Source organism: Tauraco erythrolophus, chromosome 7 (assembly GCF_009769465.1).
Source record: "Tauraco erythrolophus isolate bTauEry1 chromosome 7, bTauEry1.pri, whole genome shotgun sequence".
Lineage (NCBI taxonomy): Eukaryota > Metazoa > Chordata > Aves > Musophagiformes > Musophagidae > Tauraco > Tauraco erythrolophus.
This window is the reverse complement of record NC_141471.1, coordinates 47727014-47747575: the sequence shown is the minus strand read 5'-3', so window position 1 is coordinate 47747575 and position 20562 is coordinate 47727014. Positions and strand designations below refer to the sequence as shown.

The window sequence follows — 20562 nt, the reverse complement described above, 5'->3', positions numbered from 1 at the left end:
GCTTTAAAATTCTCAAGATGTTATTAAGTATGACATTAATGTTATTTTCTGTCTACATAGATACACCTAATAAGTACATGCATATATGCACAAACAATATGAATACATATATGCACACACATACAAATGTATGTGTAAGCATGAGCATCACTACATGACTGAAGCAGATGCCCAAGGCTGACAGAGTAGGACATTCCGGTCCTGAGCTCCACTGGTGTAATTCCAGAATAAAACGACCCAAAATCAACAGCATCACACAAGTGAGAAGGTCAGCAGGCAGCACTCAATAGTTACAACCTCATCATACACCAGCACTAAATCTCACAGGCCATACTTTAATGAAACGCCTGACCATTATCTAACTTTGCCCCCAACTACACCACTGTACATCTGTATTTATACATGCTGCAAGCCACACTGTTAGTCCTGATACTATAGAACTGAGAGTGTAATCTAGAGCTAAGGCTTTTCATTGTCATCATGCAAAAGCTTGGTAACACTGAAGTTCATTTCCTGTTCACCCACCTAAACTTATTTTCAAGGCTGTTATTTTATCGTATGAGGCTGCATATCAGTTTCCTTAGGTACTATACTGAAAAATACTCAGTTTCTCCCTTCTGTGAGTTTTTTTAAAACTCTTTATAAGAATAATATCAACACTGAGAATGAAAAGCCCTAATGTGCACAGCAGGAATATATTATCTAAAGCTAACCAAAGGGCCTGGCATGCCTTGTGGTCCTGGAGGTCCTCTGATCCCTTGTAGTCCTCTTGGGCCCTGATGTAAAAAAGCCATTGAAAAAAAAAAAGTCAGTTGAATGCTGACAGCCTTTCAATGAAGATCAGATTGCTCCAATGACCAGAATCCAAGTGCCTGTTTCATAAGCCTTAATGCAGAGGTGAAAACTTCTGGCTGCTTGGTTGTAAAGATTTGCCTGTGTGAAGCAGCTGAGATGGTCACTGCCTGAGGGCCATATTCAGAGAGCCACTGCAGTGTCTAAGATACCAAGGGAGCCATAAGCAACCCACTATCAATTAGGCACACTTTCTCTAGATGCCTGTATCTTAAAACTTAAAGTTAAGAGCTCCTTTAGAGCATGTAAGAGTATCTTAAAACTAGAAGCTACTGTAAGCAGTTTACCACCATAATTCTCTTCAAAATTACTCCACCAAGCAAATTTTTAAAACACAAAGCTTTCCTCATTGGTTTTGTCAATAGCATATCATTTTAATGCACCCTGGAAATACAGTACATTCAAAAATGAAAAAGATTTTATGTACTTCTTTCTAGCAATCTCTAACGAATTAATTTAAGATATCTGCTTGATACTATCCTGTAAGCTACAGATGTGTTAGTTAAACTGAAAAAGAAACTTGTCACATTTCATTCCTCAGAGATACAGAAGAGATTTGCCAGGGAAGAATCTTACTCACAATATTCCTTAGTTGAAGTAAATGAAGCACTCCAAAAGAAAAACAAAAGATCAAGACTGACAACTCACCTTCTCCATAGCTAACACAAAAACAACTCAGAAGTTCTTTTAGCTACCTGTGGGCCTGGAAGACCAGAGTCTCCTGGGTAACCTGCTTCCCCCAGATCTCCTTGCTCACCCTGCCAGAACAAAAACAACAAAAAAGCAAACCAAACAAATTAACACCTGTCACATGTACATCAACAGATAATTTCATATCCGCACAGAGTATCAGTTAATGGAATGTTTTTCAATGCTCTCAAGCAGTTTTCAAGCAGCTCCAAATTCCTGTTGAAGAAAATGTAATTAAAAAGCAGAAGAGTTGAGTAGCTTTTTTTTTTTCTGTTTAAGGTACACAATGAACATAAGAGCTGCAGCGCAAGAGGGCAGTTCTATCTGCTTTGCATTTTGCTTAGTGCATTTTACACCATGGTCTCAGCAATATTCCTGCATTACCCTTGTCCGCTGCAGAGACCATGAGAAAAGTCATAAAGCCAGGGCCACAGGAGCTGATTCCCTTCACTCTTACCCATGGAGGACTGAGGGGGAACCATGACTTCACAATTCACCCTAGAATTAGATGTCTTTATACTTCCCATCTTTCTCTCTGGTTACTCAGTGAGGCAAGTCAAATCTTCCTTGATGATGGAAAAAACTCTCCTTTTCCAGCTCCCATCTACATAGAGCTGCCTCTAAGGATGAGTCAAGTTTAGCTGACATCCATAAGAAATATTTGCTGTCTGTTGGACTGAGTAAAATGGTGACAATTAGCATCAAGATTTCCCAGGCCTTGGAGATCTCTCTTCACTGGAGAAATTCTAAACATACGTCTCAGAAACAGATGGTTCTGGAAAAGATCTCCTGAGGAAAACTGCATTCAAAAGGCTGTACTTCCATTCTCCATCATATGAATGAAATGCAAGATAACAATAGCAAAAAAAACCCCCACACAACACAAAAAATCACTGACTACAATGAAAATGGACACATCTCTTAGGCACGCTCTACCAGAATTCAAAACCTACAGAAAGTTTTCAGTTACTTAAATTAACTTTGAATCAAATCCAGAAGAGTTCTTTTTTTTTTTCTTTTTCCTTTTCTTTTCTCTCACACCTCTCCTTTCCATTTTCACTATTCTGCTTTGCTTTCAGAACACAGGCTGCAATGTTTTTGTCCAGGACAAACACCTCTCTGAGGCTGCACCACACTATCTGTTCCTTCTGCCTACTTCTGACTGTTAAGAATGGCCAGCTGTGCTTTATTGTTTTAAACTATTTCAAAAAGTTAAGTCTTCCTTTTATTACAAAAAATGACAGATAATTTGAACCAGAAGTCCTGGAAAACTGTCCTTTTCAAGGTGAAAAGCAGTGTGTTCAGGCTGACTGTGAGGCAAATTAACTTTGTTGACGATGGTGTTATTCAGCGCATTTTATTAACAGCTAACCCTGATAGAAGTTCTTAGGCCTTAGCTGGGTGAATTCTGGCTCACTGCCTGTAATTTGATTATTTGTCCCTGAGTACACCACCATCAATATCTACCTTTATCTGAAAGAGGCATTCATTTCCTTTCCATTCCATTTCAGCACAAACCTTCCTCTTCCAAAAGGACTGGCCATATCATATTTCCTTACAGAGCCAGATCCTGTGGTCCACAGAAGGGCCCTTGAAGACCCTGCAAACAGTAGGGCTACACAGTTCTGCTTCCTGGCTTAAGGACACCAGGAAGCCTGTACAGTGAAGTTCTCATATCTTTTGCTGATAGAGCTACGCCCTGTGGCAGCTTTGCAACATCCTGCCATGCAAGAGATCTCAGTGGGAGAACGCAACACTCAAAATCTCACCCAAGGATGGACGCCAGTGTCATACTGCAGGGTTTCCTGTTCCATCTAGTTCCTCCAGGAGATGTGGAAGGCGGAAGAGGGTAATACTCTTTGCCATTTGCTTCTTACACCTCTTCAATGATCAGATTATTTACACAAGCTATGCTCTGAATATGAGTTTGGACCTACCTTGTATTGCCTACTGACCCATGCAAATATTTTTTGTTATACTTTTAGATGTCAAAGCTGGACATCAATACTTAAAAGAAAACAGTCTGGCAGTTCTCTGTTGCTATGAGGTTCAGTCATCTCTCTTGTTCTCTACCCTATTACTAGAGGGTGGCCTCATCACTGGGGGAAGGGGCCCCCTTGGAGACGAAGAGGGTTGTCTCAAAAGGTTCAGCTAATTCTACACTCTCTGATTTTACTAAAGTTGAACATTCTTATTTTCTAACCACAGAGTTCTTGTGCTTGTTAGCACAACAAGATAAAGTATAAATCCATTTCCACAGACTTCAGTTTTTGTCCTGTTACTCTCATAGCTCACTTGGATTATTTCTCTCTGCTGGTACCTGACAGAAAAACGCAAACAAAGATTTTTAGAATTCAGCAGCAATCAAATGGGGAAAAAAAAGAAAGCACAAAGTTACATAATTACTTAAGAAATAGATTTCTGAGCTATTAAGCCAGAACTGGAATAATTAAGAGGCAAGCTTGATGAATCTTGTTCAGTATTTTAATCTAAAAATCATAGAATCATAGAATGGCATAAGCTGGAAGGGACCTTAGAGATCATCTAATCCAACCTCCGTCTGCATAAAGGCTGTAAAGAATTTCTGAGATAGAAATAGGAAACAGTAACTATAAAATGCTTGTATTCTTTCAAGTTATGCTGATCCCTGTGAGTAGCCAAAGCATGGTGCTTTCCCCTGCTGGCATACAGTATCGAAATCTTTCAGATTCTATTCCTATCTGCGATACCTCAGACAGTGAAAATTCTGGATTCTCAAAGTGAAATCCAAATAGGGATTTTCAGAAACCAAGTGAGGCAGAGGCTTCAGCACACGGCCTATCTGTGTATTGCACAAGCTGGAGTGTGGCTGGACTGTACTTTAAGGAACCTGCAGGACTCTCACTTCTGACTGTCATTTCCCAGCAAAAAATTAATTTGAATCAACATAAATGTAAAAAAAAAAAATCTGTGTTACCTGGCTGCAGCACACAGGAAGACAGCAATAAAGTTATACCAAAACTCTGCTCCTCTCAACAGGAGAGGGACAGGAAGCCCAGAAATGAGAGTCAAATCAAACACTGCGCTGCTGAAGAAATTTCATTACCATAAAAGACACCACACCCCTCCCAGTAGCCTTTTTCCTTTGCTGAAACTTATGTTCTATATTGCATCATTACAGTTATTCTTACTGTTATTTATTAACATTTTACACTTGATCTTCAGTTTAAATCCTTGTTGCTGTTGCAGAAAAAAGCATTCAATCCATGCAAAAGTTTTATGAAAAATCATGAACCTTTTGTCGAATTAAGAACACAGCAAGCACTTAAATTTACATATTGCATCCACAATTGAAAACAGAAGAAACATACCAAACTTATCAAACTGAGTAAACTATTACAGGTGTCCTCTAACAGCATATTTTCTACAGGCCAAACACTTTCATATTGTGAATGTTGAGAAAGGAAACAGGGCTTTAGCACAGACTTTGAAACAATCGCTACTTGAGGACTGAGATAAAGACCGCATGCACTTCACCTGTCTCCTCTGATACTAGGACTGCACTGGAATTGCAGGAGTATGACTTGGAAAGAAGAGATGAGGTAAAGCTGGTCTGAATTTTGCCTTGACCATGCTTCTGAGTGAAGAGTTGCATAGAAAAAACTCTACTCAAAATGCTGGTTTGCACATTTATTCAGAAACTACAACTCTGCCCATTCCCCAGACTCCAACACAGGGCAGTACTTCAAGACATATTCCATCCTGCAGGTACTGACAGTGTCATACACTAAATTGTGATGTTTCCCTGAGTTTACATGAACTAAGACAAATGGGAAATGCTATACCAAGGCATATTCCATCTTTCTTATCTATGTTAGCAACTCTGCAGAGAGATTGGGTCAAATGTGACCTACTCATGCTAGAGCAATGTGTTTTCTCGACTGATCACGTAACCTATACTTGAGAAAGCAAGCAACAGAATAGAGATAAGGGATATATCTTGCAAGATGATGTATGGGAGTTATGGTTTCAGGTGTTCTTATAGACTCCCGCCAGGGTGATGAACTAAGCAAAATGTTTCTCTACCCTGTCCTATTAAAAAAAAAAAAAAAGGAAAAAAAAATTAAAAAACACAACAAAAACTTAGTCTTCTCATGTTCCTAGAATTCAACTTTTACTTGCACTTATCTACTCTTGAATATAGTTGCTTTTAGATTTGCTTTGATAATTGTATTTTTTAATTTGTACTCTGGGACAAACAAGCTTTCTTTTCCAAGAACATTATCTAAAACTTAATTTAAGAGAATGGCAGTGATGTCTTTACCATTTACATCTCAGGAAAGTTTCCTTTCATTGTGGCTCCAGGGGGTATAGGTCTAGGAAAACCAGGGCTACCATCTAACAATGACATGAGAAAATTTTCCACCAGAGGATCTGTCTGGAATGATCAGTCAGCATGCACTCGGGCTGACCTATTCCTTACATCCTATACCAGCATTTAAACTACACCATGTTCTTTTAGATATTTACTTGGGAAATTAAATTGTTTTCAAAATCTTGATCCTTTTATATGTTTAGAGTCAATTTTTAGAGCTGCAGTTAACATTTTTATGTTTACGTTTTAGTAAAGCATCATTTAGAACTTGCCTTAATTTCGTCTCTGCTGCATATGCACATCATATATGTATCTGTGTGCATGCAGCAAAGGAGGAAAAAACTGTCAGACTTTTGGCCTTATGCTGCAGGAATGCAGCCTGACTACTCATTCCCATCATCTTTAGCGACTTTCTTCTCTATTTACCTTCCCACATTTGCCTTAATAATAAAAGTAACTGTCCTTTTATTTCATCGAAAGCTCCTTTCTAATTCTAAATCCTTCAAGTCAGGAGGGCCTCTGGTACATCCACCTGAGATCCAAAGGCTGCCTTGGTTTGAAATAGACTTTTGGTTGCTAAACATTTGTATCTTGGGACACACTGAAATTTCTCCTTTAAGAGGAGCAAAGGCTGAGGCTGGACATGTAGCTGCATATAGACAGGCAGCAGCAGTGTCAGCCACTCACCTTTGTGCCTGGAGGGCCTCTTCGACCTGTTGCACCCTAGGAAGGAGCAGCATGAGAAATTACATCCAGAACACTGAGCAATATGTAAAAGAACAGCTTATAATAAAATACACTGTACATACAATCAAATCAAATACAGCTTATAGAACGCAGACATTATTTCCAAAGAAAGGTTTAAGGTAAGAATGAGAAAAGGGTGGATTTGGGACAGAAATTTTTACACAAGTAATCCTTATCGAATAAAAATAAAAAATAAAATAAAGGCTTTAAAGGCTTTAGACCCTTAGTGAGTACCAAGGGAAGGCATCTCAACAAAATTCTGGAAAACATCTTCCCAGTCAGCTGCCCCTTGGCTAAAATAAAGAGAACAAGAGCCCTGTTCTCTCTGAGCTAAGAGGTCTGCACCACTTCCCGCTGCACACTGCTCAGCAGCACTAGTGAATGTTACTGTTAAACCTCACAGCTTGAGGCCTTTAAGATGTTTCTGCAGCCTGACTGAGAAGTGATCATCATTCCAGACGTTCTGACAGACTAGAAGAGGTACCTTCACAAATTCCAGTCTCCAGTGGATTAAAAAGAGCAGTTCAGCTGACAGTGAATTTATATATAAGCTCGAACAGACATATGGAACTTGCAGTCACAGGAAGGAAGAAGGGATAGATTTATCTAGGGTGAAATTATAAAGCAATTAAGGCTCATAGAAAAGGTTGTACTGAGTTTAAGGCTTGTGACTTCACATGAATTAATGGGACAGTAAATTCCTGATTTAAAAAAACAAACCAGAACATATTGCAGTACACATAAGCTACTAAATTTGAAGCCAAATATGTTCCACTATGAAAATTTTAGAAGATTTTTGTTCCCTCTCATTGCAGGAGTTTCAAGTGTGGGATAAATGGAAGAAGAGAAAAATTGGTTTTCTCAATGGGAACCCTATTGTATTTTGCATCAGTTACTTCCACCCTGTACTGATTACTATCCTTACATCAGGGCCAGCATCACCCTGCTCTCCTTGGAGTCCATGTGGTCCTGGGTCTCCCTGAAAAACAAAGTAATGAATAAGTTCTTTAAATACTTTTTCTTTTCTTGTACTTACACATTCTTCTTTATACGTTCCTTCTTGTTTCTTCTCATAAGTCATTTCATTGCAATCAGTTGTATCATGCTAAATGCAGATTCTTGTTTTCTGCAGATGATTTACAATCAAAAATTATAAACCAGAAAGATTATGCTCGCTTTGGATTTCCAAGCCATCAGTTACTAACAGCTGATACTTGGTCAAGGCTTTTGTGAAATCATTTTTGTTGACTTCAGCCTTTTGGTTAGGCTTCTTAAGATGAGAAAGTTTGATGAGGTTTGTTTCCAAAAAGTCATCAAAACACAGTTCTCCTCCAGAGTGACCCTCACAGTTTTTCTACTGCTTTCAGCACACTTACATAGACATATGCACACACACGTGCCTGAACATGTGCACACAACCCTACTTGTTCAGACAGAAACCAAACATCTAAAATAGTGGATTTTTCTCACAGGTTGCCAGTTCTCATCCTCTTAAGCTTTTGTCCACCATCATTCATATACTACTGTCCAACTACTTATCATCCTTGCTTATTCTTCCCAAACAAAGTGTAACAGTAAAATAGGCTGTGCTTTTCTGTTGTGTTTCTTTTCTTGAGGTACTGCTCAAACACCTCTTAAAAATTGAGACATCACTATATAAGCACATATCCCAGCTCTTATATTCTAGGTACAGGTCAAAACTGAGTTTATCCACCACCCTGAGGAAATAGCATTTCTACAGTAAAACGAGTACAGCCTGTTGATATCCAATGCATTTCTCCCAGCATGGTTTTTAACAGTATCCTTACAACCCACTACTGGATGCCTCTCAGGTTGGTGACGTAAATATGTGGTAGAATAATATATTTATACTAAATCCATATGTGCCCTTAGCTCTATATTATAAGAATATTTCCATAGTCTTTGTTAACCTTAACTATTTTTTTTCTTTTTTACAATATCAAGCACTTCTCAAAGCTTCCTGTGTTGCAGACATACACTAAAGGCAAAATACAAAATAAGAGAGATGCTTAGTCACTGGACAGCCAATAGAACTTAGCAATTACGCAAATTCTCTCTCTGTAATATCGAACTACTTTCTTACCTGCCGTGCTAGCTTTCCCTTTTCACCCTTAGGACCAGGAACATTATTGCTAGTTCCAGGATCTCCCTGTAAAAGTTAAGCAGAAAGCTCAGCATTTTCAGTGACCACACCTTTATTACTATGATTACAGAGGCAGGATATGAAAATAGGATTAACGAGATTTGTCCTTGCAGCCAACAAGAAATACAAAGGCTATTTTAAATGAAGAGGCTTAAGAACACTATGTAGGAAGTTCTGCAAAGTCCACAAGTTTCTTTTGCAAAAAGATGAAAAGCAAAAAATTAAACCCTGAAAATGTGAAGCTGTTCTTTGGATACAGTAAATTAAGATCATAACTAGTTACTGAGTTTCAGATGGGTTTAGATTAGAAGAGAGTTCCATTTAGCCACTTAATGCTAGACACAGGTGAAATCCTAATCTTTCAAAGAGGCAAGTTACCATGACACCTGTTTTGTTTTTTGGTGGTTTGTTTTTGTTTGTTTGGGGTTTTTTTTATAAGCATTTAGAAGACAGGAGTCAACACTGTATTTGACTGTTTGGAACAACGGTTTTTGAAATACATGTGACAAGACTTAAAGCTGTGATAGAAGTAGTGTAGTGTCTCCACTGAGATTTTAGTCCTCAGGGACTGAATTTACACAGGGCTCTGGAGCATACAAGGAAAAAAAAAAGTCAGCATGAAGAAGTAACTTGCCTTTGCATCATTATAAATTGCTAATTAAGAGTCAGTGCACAGGGTTTTCAAGTGATCCAGAAATTCCTCTTTAGGGTGGGAACCACCAGGGAGAACTAAGTAGCTCCAAAAGGAGTTATGTTGCTCATGGTAAAAACAAAAAAAAAGAAATAAAACAAAAATGCAAGGAGCAAGAAGGACACTTGAGGCTTAACCATTTGGTTCCAAGCAACATATCAAAACCTATCAGTCCATCTGCATCTAAAGAGTTCAGGACTCCTGGAATATGCCATACTTCCTGCAGAACACTGCACCATCTAGGATTTGTGAAAAACTCTTCAAATCATATTTCAGACAGCTCCATCACAAAATCCAGGCACAAGTCAGTGCAACCTAACAAAAATGAAGGAATACACTTACATGATCTCCTCTTAGACCAGATTCTCCTCGTTCACCTGGTTCTCCTCTGGGGCCTTTTCTGCCCTAAATTCATAGAAAGAGCACAAGCAATTCAGGTAAAGGTAGAAATAGTATTCGTGGCAGAGGAAGGCCAGATAAGAGAACACAGATCTGTTTAAGTCAATGGAGCCACACTGATTTACAGCAGGAGCCACATCATATGAGAGAACAGGCAGCTATGAAAACCAACAGGCATTTACAGATAGCATTACATCTTGGAAAGATGTTTCCATAAAATCTAAACATTACTCTAAAGGATCTCTCACCCGCTTTCCCATGCTGCCTTTTTCTCCAGAAGGTCCAGGAAATCCATGTTCTCCCTATGCTCACAGAGCGAGAAGAAAGAAGAAAAAATTAATGGTTGTTCTTCTTGATGAATGCGGTTCCCAAGTTTTGTCTGGTAGAATCCAACTTCAATCAGATATGCAACCATAAACACTAAATAACAAAATTTCTGTTCAGGTTTAAAGCTCAAAGGCACAAAAATCTGTGCTTTTGAACCCTGAGGTAGGTATCTTTAATTGCACTGCACATTTAAAGCAATGATTACCTGCTCTCCATCAGTGCCATCAAGTCCACTTTCACCATATTCACCCTGTAGCAGTAAGCAAAAAACCCCTATTAGCATCAGTCCACTTGCCTCTCTGAGCAAGGGAAGAAGTATTCACCCTACTTCTGGAAATTTGAATAAGAACAGTGGTTTTCAATGGCTAGCAAGAATAATTAAGAATAAAAATTTTAAACAGGAATTATTCTTGGTTTTAAATGAATTAGTAACTTTTAAAGCAATTCATAGTTAAGAATACCTAATAAGAACAATGGTTATTAAAACTATAGATCTTCACCAGGATTTAAATTCTTCTTTTCCATCTGTTAGTTTTCAGTTTTCAAATCTTTTTCCCAACTGCAGCACTTTCAAAATCTAGACATATTCCAAAATATAGCTACTAATGTCTGATCTAACATGTTGATAATCTTGTCGTTCTAGTGTCAACTATTATATCTATTTGTATTGTGCTTGCCTTTTTTTTTTTAAATATTTTTGTACCGTGAACAGTGTATTGAAAAGCTAGAAAGAATAACCATGACAAAAGTGATTACAGAAGACTGATTTTAGGCTTTAGGACTTGATAAAGAAATTCACTACTATTCCAGGAAGGTGATGCTTGCTCCATAAACAGCAGTCACATTCCCATTCAAACACGCACTTCTCTATCTGCAAAAACGAATCACCATATTGCAACCATTTATGGAAGTCATTTTCTCACAAAACACCCGTCCCAACCTTAGGGAGTCTGCAATGTTAACTCATTGTTCAGGTGAAGAGTGAGCCCTCTGAATAGCGTTATAATTGTCAGATTCTTATTTCACTTATGAGTGCTCCACAGTATTTCACATCTGGCCAAACAACACACTCAATTTTTAAAGGATATTTTGAAGTGCTTCTTCCATTCTTCTTTACCGGGATAAAAACGAAGTAATTAACTGTAATGTTTTCATTTGTAGTCAGAAATAAAATTAGCAGAGACCACTACCATGAAAGCTGAAAGGATATTCAACGAATCACTGAAAGCTGCACAAGAGCATGTTATAAGTGTTAGTTAAAACAACAGGAGTCTCACTCTGATAGAGACTACAGATACGACTGCTTTCTAGGTTTTGATGCTTAATTGACTTTGCAAAACCACCTAGTTAAAGTTCCTGAGGAAAATCTTCATTCATTTATAACAGTTTTGTATGTACTATAAGAAAAAAATAGCTGGCTGTACATTTTTATAAGATTAATATGTCACAAGAATTTCTTGACTAAGTATTCCAGACAAGTTTTGAGCACCAAGTAAGCAATCATGACTTTTATTCAAGTCTTAATAGTATTAATTCTTCCCCATCTCAGAACACTCTAGCCAAACTTCATAGTATTAAATATTCAGTATTGTCTTTTTTTCTTCAAACAGCTGTACTAAAATGCCTTGCAGACTTCAAGAAACTGCCTCAACCTTACTAAATTAGCAGTATTGAGTTGCATTTTTTATGCGCTGAAAGCTTCGTATTTTTAGTTAAAATAAAATTACTAGATATAATGACACAACGTAACGAGGACATTCACATATTCATTGGCTTTCAGTAGGGTTTGTGCTCCAGATGAGTCCTACTGTATAATTCAACTTGGATAAATCAAAATCGTCAGCAAGTACTGTCACTCTTCTATTATCAGATGTTTCAGATATTTAAAGGAGGACAAGTTACTTCAGGGAATAGAGTAAAAAATAGAAAAGGGAAGAAAAACACATAGGAGGATTAAAAAAGCCAGTAGAGAGCAGTACTTTAAATAGAGCTGAGGTATCAGAAACACTCTCCAAATTTTCTCATATGTACAGCTGCTCAGGTTTGGAAGGAAGAATCTTCTGAGTCTTTGAGACTGCTAAATCTTTTCTAGGAGTGGTTTTGTATCAAAGTACTCAATACAATTTGAATTCCATTTTAACTGCTCTAGCCTGAAAACTAATATTGCCATTATAGATTGTCTTCCAGGCTTCACATTTTATTAATGAATTGGTGACACCTTTTTGATGAACAGGTATGTTTGAAAGGTTAAATGAGCAGACTTGCAAGATCAACGGATGACAAAAACAGCTCAAGAGAAGTCTGGATATTGAAAAAGTGTCAATAATGATTCAGTTAAAATGCTGTCCAAATACAAAAGAAACATTAGTATCAATCTTTTTTCCTCCTTTCTGCTCTGCTTCCTTAACAATTAGAATATGAGATTCAGCTCACCAGAATTACCACCTTGACAGATTTTTTAAATAGCCAGTAAACAAATTCCTTTCCTGACAATTAGGCCAAAACAACTATGACTGCAACTATGCTAAAAATATAATACCAGTAAGACTGCTGATTTTTAACAATGTGATACCTAACAGCTTCAACTTAAATCTATTCTTATACAACCATAGTAAAAGTACATTAAACACTACGAAGTTTTTACACTGTTTTCCTTCCTTGTTGATATTTTCATCTTACAAGGTAACACAAACTGGAAAGGAAGCAGAACACTGTTCTCACACATGAAAACACATACCTGAGTTCCTCTATAGCCTCTGGCCCCCTGGAATTGAAAATAAACATAGATGAAATTTGATGAAAGTATTTTCATTAAGCTTGAGAAGCAGGGCACAATAGCTTGCTGCAGAGAGGCATGTCGGGCTCAGTATTCGTAGTCCCTACTGTAAAACCCCCTACTGCCACATACGAGATTGACTTCTTTCCTGTGGGAAGATAGCATCACCTTCATTTTCATTCCTACTCTGTAAAGCTTTATACTTTTACCTAGGGCCAGTCTGGAGGAGTTGGTGGAAAAGTCAGCAAACTCTTCAGCCATTTGACCATGCTTCGGTTACACAAGGTACCCCTCAAAAGGAGACAGCAAGAATTGCCTGCTATTCTTACAGCTGGGTCTTACTGTCCATCCACGCTTCAAGACGACAGTATGGGAATTTCTCCTCAGTACAGAAATCAGTTTTGTGGGAAACAGAATTAGGAAACACTCCAAAGTGACATACTTGCCTTATGGCCTCTGGCACCTGGACATCCCCTGTCTCCTTGAGTCCCATTGAAACCAGCTGGGCCTCTCTCCCCCTATGAAACAAAAGAGAATGTTCTAATTCATCCATGCAATGATGGTTACTGCTCAAATCATCACAATTCGGTCTTGCTTTAATCTTACACCATTCACTGCACTAAGGACACAAATGGAAGTCACCTGGAAAATTTCATACTTGCCATAAGTCAATTACTGGTTTGAGCTGCACCCTTGTTCTCTGCTCTCACTATTATGCCATGTTTTAGACTGCACTATCAATCTCTGACTGAAATGTCTGTACTTGGAGGTGGGCCTTTTGGTGAGCTGTTTTTTAACTGAATATTGAATGCCTTTCCTCTAGTCACTGGTCTCTGAAGACTTCTATTCCAGGTTTGTTAGGACAGAAGCTCTTAAAAAAATTGAAAATCTTAAAAAAATTGAAAAGAGAATAGCATCTCCCAGCAGATTCCCTTAAAATTGCTGTCTAAACAGGTAAACAATGACAAACAAAACGAGAACACACAGTAAACATCTGTAATTAGGAGTAATATTCATGTCATGGGTGCAGTGTTGTAAACCTAGTTCTGTGCTTATGGTGCTAAGCAAATTATGTTTATTCTTTGTGAGATTTTTGTTTGTTCGTTTCTAGACAGCAAAAGAGGAATCCTAGTGAGTTGTGCTTTGGTTTATGCATATTATGTTCAAGTTCATGTCAGGAAGAACACACCACAAAGGATTTGGAAATCACCAAAACACATTCCGAAATTTAGCTTTGTTATCCAGTCAGAAGATATTCACTCATGCTAAGAAGGGAAGGGATGGCTTTTTCTGTAAGAACTATCAGCACAGAATCTGGTATAGTCTGTCACAAAAAATGAATATATGAGTTAGCCACAAATATGCCACATTCTTTTTAATAGATTCTGTTTCTGCATTAGAAGTTATATTTCACTATGGTGAGGTGTGGAAGCACAGAGAGTCAAGTCCATATATTTGCCTTGAGATACACGTTGCTTAAACACATTTGAGGTTAACACTGATGAGCACTGAGTGAATGAGTAAGTCAAGACAGGTTCAGGCACCAACCAACATCATCTTAGCAGGAAGTATTTTACTAAAAAGAATGTTTACTTACAATCCCACCTTCTTCACCAGGATGGCCAGGAGATCCTCTGTAACCCGTGCTTCCCTGAAAAACAGGAACTTAAGAGATAAGTAACACTGTTCTCCAAGCACACTGGGTTCATTTCTATCAGATTACTCTGCATATGGAGATAGAAAACATTTCCTGAAAATTAGATCTGGTTAATGCTGAGGAGGGCAGGCTCTATCAACTACATTTACATAGACACTCTGTGCAGTCCTACATACTTGACATGGCTGTGAAAAAAAAAAACAAACCAAAAATGTTTAATACAAAATTTCATAATGTTATTTCAAGAAACTGCCTGATGGGTTAACCAAGCTCACTGAGACATTTGGTCAAATTAAATCTCTGCCTTAATGATTTGGAAAAGGAAGCATTACACAGCTAATTCTGAGATGAAATGAAAAATATAAGGAGTCAAAAACCTGTTAGGACAAAGATATTGCAATACCTTACAAAGACTTTTAGGAATATTTCAACTTTGTATTTGAAGTGATGCAAATCTCATACCCTCAGGGCAAAAACTTGAACAGAGAGAAACTAGAACAAAGAGAATTTTTAGGAATGGAAATGAACAAAAATGAAACGTGGACTTGTGCTGCAAAAACATGTTTTCGCAATTGTAGACTGTACAACCCAGGCATCATGTCTGTCTGCAAAACAGCTGTGTCTACATTCTGAACACTGCTTTGTCTAAGCACATTAATCTAGACATTTTAATAAACCAGAAAGGTGTAAGAAAATCAACAAGAGTAATGGAAGAAATCAGTAAATTAGTTTATGAATAAATATAAATGGAATAAGTAGAAATAAGGGAATGAATAGTAGTCAAATGGAGAAGACGTAATAAAAACTTTAATAATGAAGTCTACTAGCATGCTGTAGAAGTGATGATATTTGTAATACTCAAAAGGCTTAAAACAGACAATATAAAATCTTAAAGAAAATAATGTAAATTAGTACTGTATTGGATCGAAGAAACACAGAAGAGGATATTTGGAATAACTGGAGGCACAAAAGGACAAGGCTCACACCTAGTGAAGAAGGATTATTTTGTACTTTCAGCTTGTCAGCTTGAAGTTTCTCTTTCACAAGAGCTAATAAGCCTCTTGGTTAATCAGACTTAAGTCTTCAATCCCTCTGCATTTTCTGCTGAATTGGTAAAGGAGAGTGCTTAATGATTTTTATATACATGAACAATCTTCATTACAAAACCACTTTCGTAATAGGAACATGCGTCAAAGAAACATTTCATGTTTCTCCTTCATCTGTCCTAACAGCAAAGGTCATGGGCACATGCATGAATACATGCTCTAAAATACCACAAAAAATGAAAACTTTTTAAAAAATCTCAGCACTCTTACCTTCCTTCCAGGACTTCCCTGGCCACCGCGATCACCATTTTCTCCAAGGCATTTACAAACAACTTTACAGCATTTCCTTTCTGCAACAGTATCCTGAAAAACAAGAAATGTTTTGCTTATGTATATTAATAATAAAATAAAGACTGATTTTTCCCCCTTTTGTTGATATCATAGAAGGACTTACAAAGTTTCTCTGCAAGATGTTTGCAATGTCTGCAAACCCAACACTCAGAGGTTCGTTGTATCCAAACCCTCTGCCAAACTCTATTTCCCGAAGTTCAGTCAAGTTCTGTGTATTATCCAGGCCAACTAATAGAAGTGCATCAAGACCTTCAATATAAGCAGAGACTTAAATTAGTGAACTGTATTATTTAACCAACAATATCACTGTGAATAACAGCAGTTCTCTAAAAGACTCTTAGTTTTATGGTTTCAACACAGTATGTTAAAAGAAATCAAGCTATCAAGAACACTGTACAAGAGAAAAATTCAAACCAGCAATTTTCTAATCAACTTCTCTCCCCAGTTGTCAGACTGGACTGCTACTCAGTGCCCAAACAGAAGTGTAAAACTGTTTTCTCCTGCAGAAGTCAGAGTTGGGTCTAACCTCTGGTGCTGCACTCATCAGTGACAGGGGCTGTCACAGCTGGTGGAGCTGGACTCCAGAAGATAGCATCGCGTGTACTGGTTCACATGGAGAAGCAAACACTCTCCCAGTGACTCCTGAGGAATGCCATATGAGCGTGGAGAGGTAATGTTATGTGGAAAAGTTGCAGCAGGGAAGCAATGCATTGGGTACTGGTAGTAGGAGGCTGAAGCATCAATGCAGTACTGTAATACCTTTAAAGTGAAGGGAGTCAGCTGCTTTTCTGAGATCTTCCAGTGAATCATCCAGCCCATCTGAAAATACTAACAGCACCTGTCAGGAAAGGGAGTAATGTCAAGTTAATTGAGAAGAGACTAAAAGTTGAGCCACTGTAAAAATTACAGTTTGCATTGAAAACTGGCTATGAGATGGTCAAACTGCACTACACTGTGGTAGATCTGAAATGTGTGCTGGGAAAAGTGCTGAGGAGCAAGGAGAATGAAATAAAAAAGCCTCCCTTCACTGACAGAACTCTTATTTGAGGGATTTGTCTCGCTGACCAGTTCATAGCATTGCTGTTAATTATATCTGTCACCGTCTCCATATGCTAGGTGGAAGGCTGATTCTGCTGTGACTCATCCACTGAAGAGCTTTCTCTGATGTCAGAAGAGTTCTCCTATACGTGAGTATGAAGAACTTTGAGCAAACAAAATTTTCCCTTTCTGCAAAGCAGCTCCAGTTGGCCGTCATCTGAGTCACACAAGGAAGTGCATCCTCCCTGGGTCCAAACCTCCCCCCACAGATGCTTATGCCCCCTTGCCCTTTCCACATAGGCAGTGCGCACCACCCGGCTCCACTCTCTGCCGTATTTCCCTGGTTAAGACATAAGGCTTAGCTCAAATAAGGACGTTAATCCTAAGCCTTTGTATTGGCTACATTCCCACCTTCTCAGGCCAAAGAGTTATAGTTAAACCTCTTTCAGGGCTGAGGAAAGCACAACTTCTTACAGTTTTCCTCCAAGAGACCAGTCTCTTCCCTTTTCTCTCCTCACCTTCCCCCTCCAAACCAGCAGAAGTCTTCTCAGGCCCCACTCATCCAGCAATTAGGTTTCCCAGAAAGAGGCTGTATAGGTAAACTGTCTCCTGTCCCCAACAATAATGACAATAATAAAGCCCTCAAACTCTCTGACCAACAAATGGACAAGCACAGCTAGGGCTCCTTCCATCCCATCCTCCTTATTTTACATTTCCTATACAATGCACAGCTCCAACCAATGCAAACTCTAGAGAATTACTTCTGTTAAGGTGAATTTTTCCACAAGTGACAAAGGTAAGTGAAGTGACTGCCACATGAAACATTCTACTTCTGTGCTGAAGCAGCAAGCAGACTAGAATTTAAGAGTGGACAGAGTCAACTGGTTTTGGTGGCAGAAAGTTCCCAAACATCTACTATGGAGGCACTGGTACTAATTCTACATTTGCTCAAGCAGAGTGTGATACAGTGGAGAGCAGGACCATGGATGGGGTAATCCAGATCACAGACTGTTAGAAACAACATTGTAGGCCTGGGCTTGATGTTTTTTGTGGGTTTTTTTGGCAATCTTCATTTTAAAAACAAGGAGACAGCGGGAAATGTAAGTTATTAGCATGGGCCTTATATATGTTTTCAAAGCTTTCATTCATATAAAGCTCTTGTTGGAACACATCTGAGTCTTGCTTTGTCAAAAACGCTGGAATTAGGTCTCACTCTTTCACTGAAACACAAACAAATAATAAAGAAAAGAAGAAATGCAAACAACAGAGAATCGCTATCCCTGATGAGGTTTGTAACTAATAATCTTTATAGAACAACCATGTTATTGCTCAGGGTCCTGGGGAGATTAGATTGTGATTTCACATGCATTCTAAAGTCTTGTACTTTCAATCTGCACATAAACAGTATCAGAAAGGAATATTAAACCCCTGGTAAAGTGCTGAGATACGCAGGATATTTATTTCTAGTAATAACGCATAAGCAGAAAGAAGCCTTGCTTAACTCTAATCTTCAACAGGGATCTAACAGAATTGGCAATTAGGAGACAAAAGCACTGCTTTAACTTGTATGTCACACAAGTTCTCTCTACTGAGGCCCAAAAGAAGCAAAATCCTATGTGGTCATGCTCCCCGTTCAGAATAATATGATGTTTTAAAAATTCTTTGGGGAAAAAAATAGTATTAAATATATACAAAATTAAAACCTAAATTGGTAAGCCATACCTATGCAAATGCTGTAAAAAAAACAGAATGCCAACTTGCAACTGAAAGCAGGGGAATTCATAACAATACAGCTTTCTCACTCCACATCAGATTAAAATTAACATCTTATAAAAATCAAAGTAAGGTTCATGGAGGAAACCCCTTATGCGTTTTGCAAGGGCTAACCTGTCCTTCCTCAGTAGGAAGGTCTTCCTGCATGGAAACCTTAGTAAGTGATAATACTCAAACAGCTGCTACAGGACATGCTCAGTGTTTTACTGAGTCAGTGCTTTATTAAAAATAAACCTTCAGTGCAACGACCCTGAAACACTTCAATGAGATCTAACTTTCTTTGACCTAAGTGGAAAGATTTCCCATTCACTTTGGAAGAGATTAGATCAAGCCTTAAGCTTCTCCCTTCACCTCACTTTAAGATGGATGAATTAACTGCAGTGCCTATGCAGATTTTCCTGATCATCATGGAAACTCCATTCTTACAGAGATACTCAAAAGCCATCTGGACATGCTCCTGGGCAGCCTGCTCTAGTTGACCCTGCTTGAGCAGGAGGGTTGGACAAAATGACTTTCAGAGGTTCCTCAAAAATTCTGTGATTCTGTTTATTGAATTCACCAATTCCTAAACTACCTTTTTGTCTCTCTGGAGCACTCAGCATCAATCTGTAAACATAAAACTGCATTATTTTTCCAACACATATGCTTACATCATTAAATTACCTTCACTTTAGCAGAGGTCACACTGAAGAACTTCTCCTCAATTGCCTGTAAGAAGTCTGCATCCAGGTAGGTGTCCACAGTGGTTTGTGCGTCTAAGAAATTCTGGATGATCTCTTCATTATAGTCTTCAAAATCAGAGTCAAAGATGAATTGTTTAGTCTGTGCCAATACTTGGAACTTGAATCTAATGTTGACTGGAGAGCTAGCGTTACAGCTGGTATTTGGAAGCGATTTCATCTGGAGTAAAAGCTTGGGGAGGAATGCTTGCAATTTCTGTTTCAGAAGCACTGTGGATGCTGGCCGCACGTGCCTTGAAATATCAATTGCTATAGAAAGATCTATGTCACAATCTGGAAAAAGAAGAAGCAGCAGGAAACTATAAACATACATTATTCATGATCTTGTCTTTTGTCAGAATCATGGGGGTAGAACAAAATTCAATACGGTAGATTTAAAACTAGAAGTCAGAATCAGCGAGGCAGGTTTTCCGTGAATATAAAATATCACCTGTTTCAGTGGGGCTATGTGAACTTGCAGATACTAAGGTCTATGTTAGCGGTCACTGTTCTCCAGCTGTCACATGTCCCCAAAGGGCCTAACCTTGCAAATGTTTCCGTAAGATTTGCTACTAACTGCCAATGTGCAACACATATTCCAATTACAATGGGAAGCTTCATGGCTGACTGTGCTTTATCAGAAGACCAGATGATACATACCTATGTGGAAAAATAGTCCAAAGAAACAAACATGAGAGAAACAGGCAGCATTGCTGACATGCAATGTCATACATCCACTGTGATTAACAGCTGCTGTAAGGTGAGGGCGACCTCAGCTATGGAATTGCTTGCATACCTCCCAAAAATAACAGCAAATACTGCTATCTGGTTAATTCCTTCCCCCTCCCCACTCATCTGACCCTCACCAAGCAGCTAAACCACTCGGCTTATTTCTTTCATACCTTGATTCTTCATGTGTCATGCTGAATTTTATTCTGTGCCCCTAGATGCGTTATCATCCATTATTGTACCTCTGCA

At 38.4% G+C, this 20562-nt stretch overlaps 1 protein-coding gene across 1 annotated transcript in view; it reads right to left on the bottom strand.

The window, feature by feature from the left end:
* The window catches only part of COL6A6 (collagen type VI alpha 6 chain), a 62194-nt gene that overhangs the window by 16607 nt on the left and 25025 nt on the right, over positions 1 to 20562 (bottom strand). The window contains exons 3-17 of the mRNA XM_086615163.1: positions 19529 to 19878; positions 16814 to 16892; positions 16158 to 16303; positions 15974 to 16066; positions 14598 to 14651; positions 13447 to 13518; positions 12962 to 12988; positions 10430 to 10474; positions 10146 to 10199; positions 9841 to 9903; positions 8748 to 8813; positions 7569 to 7622; positions 6584 to 6619; positions 1548 to 1610; positions 714 to 776 (exon numbers count right to left, since the gene is read on the bottom strand). Coding sequence (XP_086471289.1) covers positions 714 to 776; positions 1548 to 1610; positions 6584 to 6619; positions 7569 to 7622; positions 8748 to 8813; positions 9841 to 9903; positions 10146 to 10199; positions 10430 to 10474; positions 12962 to 12988; positions 13447 to 13518; positions 14598 to 14651; positions 15974 to 16066; positions 16158 to 16303; positions 16814 to 16892; positions 19529 to 19878 — 1265 coding nt within the window. The remainder of the gene's footprint in view (positions 1 to 713; positions 777 to 1547; positions 1611 to 6583; positions 6620 to 7568; positions 7623 to 8747; positions 8814 to 9840; positions 9904 to 10145; positions 10200 to 10429; positions 10475 to 12961; positions 12989 to 13446; positions 13519 to 14597; positions 14652 to 15973; positions 16067 to 16157; positions 16304 to 16813; positions 16893 to 19528; positions 19879 to 20562) is intronic.